The sequence below is a fragment of the Alexandromys fortis genome, unplaced genomic scaffold (assembly GCF_014885135.2).
Source record: "Alexandromys fortis isolate MF-2015 unplaced genomic scaffold, M_Fortis_MF-2015_v1.1 scaffold_138, whole genome shotgun sequence".
Taxonomy (NCBI): domain Eukaryota; kingdom Metazoa; phylum Chordata; class Mammalia; order Rodentia; family Cricetidae; genus Alexandromys; species Alexandromys fortis.
In genome coordinates this window covers 2105348-2108729 of record NW_026068034.1, presented here as the reverse complement: position 1 = coordinate 2108729, position 3382 = coordinate 2105348, and the positions used below count along the sequence as shown (strand labels likewise).

The window sequence follows — 3382 nt, the reverse complement described above, 5'->3', positions numbered from 1 at the left end:
TGTCTCAAAAAGCAAACAAACGAAAACAAAGATGAAAAGGTCAACACACATACAGAGAGAGAGAGAGAGACAGAGAGAGAGAAAGAGAGAGAATGATAATGAAGCAGAGGGGAAAAACTCTCCAAAAGTTCAAAAATATTTTGAACTAAGAAAAAAAATGAAAACACAACTTGAAATTTGTGAGATATAGTTAAAAAAAAAACAGTGCTTAGAAGAAAATAGTACCAACTTCATATATTAGAAAAACTATATCTGATAGTCTAAGCTTCCCCTTTAGGAAACTAAAAATAAATGAAACCATATAGTCCAAATAAGCCGAAGAGAAATAATAAGGACAGAGCAGAAATCAATGAAGTTGAAATTAGAAAAGTAAAAACTGGCTTTTTGAAGTGATCAATAAAATTGATAAACTCTAACCAGATTGTGAAAAAGAGGAGAGAATGTAATACAAAACACTAACATCCAAAATGAAAACGAAGGCATTGCTATAGATTCTATCGCCTTAAATGTATAATAAGGAGCACTCTGAGTAGTATTGTACCTACAGCCTGGGAAAGAAAAAATAAAACATTTTTCTTCAAACGACACACAAAAGAATTAGCAACGACAGCAGAACCCACCTGAAACCAATAAGCCACTAGGAAGGTTGCAAGCTACAAAGTGAATAATACTGTACAAAAGTCTATCACTTTCCAATATACCACAGTAAACAAGTGACGTTTGAAATAAAACCACACCCACAGGACAGCCTGGCTTGGTTTATTCACAGCACTCAGAGTATTGCATGCATTGCAGTAAAGACAGCCCCTCTGAGAAACAGTGCTGGGAAATTGGGATATACACGTGTAGAAGACTAAAGCAAATCCTTTTCTCTTACCCTCTACAAAAATAGACTCAAAAGACATCACAGACCTTTATACGACTTTAAGAGAAAAATTAAGGGGAAAACACTTGAGGCATACACAATGATTTTCTGAATAGGATTCCAATAGCTCAAGCAATATTACAAATAATACATAAAGGGGCTACATTAAATTTAAAAGCTTTGGTTCCACAAAATAAACGATCAATTAGGGTGATGGTAGTGCTTCCATTTAATCCCAGTACTCAGGAAGCAGAGGCAGGGGGATTTCTGTGAGTTCAAGACCAGCCTGGTCTGCAGAGCGAGTTCTAGGACAGTCAGTGCTACACAGAGAAACCCTGTCTCAAAAAGAAAGAGAGGGGGGATGAGAGAAAGAGAAGGGGGAGAGAATCAGCAGAGTGAAGACAAAACCAGAGAAAATCCTTTCTAGCCATTTATCAGACAGTTAATGGATGTTCACACTATATAAAGAACTTGAGTTGGAAAGATGGCTCAGTGGTTAAGAGCCTTAGCTGCTCTTGCAGAGGACTGGGTATTGGTTCCCAGCACCTCCATGGTGGCTCATAAGTATCTGTAACTCTAGTTCTCAGGGTTACTGTGAACCAAAAACTACTCTACAACAGTAAAGCATTCAGAAATAGTACTAACAATTGTGCTTTGACCTACATCCTTCTTGGCTAATTAAAAACATCTACATAAAAAATAATTGTGTATACAATTGTCTTCCAGAGTCTCAAAATCCAAGGCAAAACTGATCATTGAAAACATTCATTTCTATGGCATAAAAGATCCTAATTATACACAAATGCCTTAATATTTTTTCATGCCCAACATACTGGTCAAGGATAAAGTACATTTTAGAGTCAAATGAAATCGTTTCTCTGGATCCATGCTGAAAAAAACAGGGAATCCATCTGTGTTGACTGAGTTTTCCGCCATTCTGTTGTTGGGTTTCTGATTTTCTGTCCTGCCCAGTTCCTGCAATCGTTAAGTCCCAAAGAAATCACACAGAGGTCTATATTAGTTATAAACTGATTGGTCCATTAGCTCAGGCTTCTTATTAACTCTTATAACTTATAGCCCATTATTATTTTCTATGTTAGCCACGTGGCTTGGGACCTTATTTGGTGAGGCAGTCACATCTTGCTTCTTCTGTGGCTGGGTCAGGACTCAGAGTAGAACTTCCTTCTTCCCAGAATTCTCATTGACCCGCCTTTACTTCCTGTCTGGTTGTCCCACCTCTACTTCCTGCCTGGCTACTGGCCAATCAACATTTATTTAAAATATAATTGACAGACTATAGAGCATTGTCCCACACCACATCTGAGAATGGAAAACATGGAAACTCCACTGGGAGATGAGCTCTCTAAAATGTAGTGCTTCTGTAGTGTGAGAACCTCAGTACCCGTTCCTCTGCTTTCCTCTGAAAGCAAATACTTTGAGCAGAGGAAATGCTACCAGTGTTTAATGTTTTTTACCCAGGATCAATAAGAGAAAGACCAGAGCACATGGCTTCTCTCTGGTCGCTGTCTAGACGCCGTCTAGAAGCTATCTGGGATTACTGGAAAGGATTTCTGATGACTGTCTGTTTCATTGGAATCTGTCACGTGAAACTTTACCTGTACTGTTCTTAACCTGCCAACTAAGATCAAGTGAAGTTTAAATTATATTTAAATCTCTCTCTTTGTACTAAACACAATAGCTACAACCAGAGACTTAAAATGTTGTCTTCCAGAATAGATTGTATGTTCCTCACTCTGGATATAAGAAAAGCAAACATATTCATTATTTTCATGGATTTCACCTTAGATTACTGTCCTGACTTCTCAGCCTGGAAAAGAAGTGATCAGACAACTGGAGGAAGGGTTGAAGGATATAAACCTACTTTGTGTCAGAAGGCTGCAAGTGGTGGAGATCCCAAAAGACACCCAAGAGAATAGAGACTCACCATCTCCCATTGAAGAACCCAGCAATGATGGTAAGAATTGGGCTTTCTTGACCTCTCACTCTTCCTACCTCAAAAATGTTTGTTTGGGGCTGGAGAGATAGCTCAGTGCTTAAGATTACTTGTTGCTTTTATGGAGGATTCTGGTTTAGTTCCCAGCCCCCACATGGTGGCTTGCAATTGTCTGTAACTCCAGTTCTAGGGATCCCATGCCCTCTCTGGCCTTAGTGGGTACTGGGTATGCACATGGTACATAGATGTATATATAAGGAAAATGCCCTACACGCCAAAATAAAGTAAAATAAAATAAACAAATCATTTTTAAAGGGAAAAAGTAGGGTGTAATGACCCATACCTGTAACTGAAACTTCTGGGAGATGGAGACAGGTAGGATTAGAAGTCCATACATAGAAGCTAGCTTAGGCTACCTATGACAAGAGAGAGAGAGACAGAGACAGAGAGAGAGACAGACAGAGAGAGAGACAGAGAGAGACAGAGAGAGAGACAGAGAGAGAGAGAGACAGAGAGAGACAGAGACAGAGAGAGACAGAGAGAGAGACAGAGAGAGAGAGACA

The 3382-nt window shown here is 39.1% G+C and overlaps 1 protein-coding gene across 2 annotated transcripts in view; it reads left to right on the top strand.

Moving 5' to 3' along the window:
* M1ap (meiosis 1 associated protein) overlaps nt 1-3382 on the top strand; it is an 84275-nt gene that overhangs the window by 27807 nt on the left and 53086 nt on the right. For both annotated transcript variants that reach the window (XM_050164980.1, XM_050164979.1), the window contains exon 3: nt 2672-2840. In XM_050164980.1, the coding sequence (XP_050020937.1) occupies nt 2672-2840 (169 nt within the window). The remainder of the gene's footprint in view (nt 1-2671; nt 2841-3382) is intronic.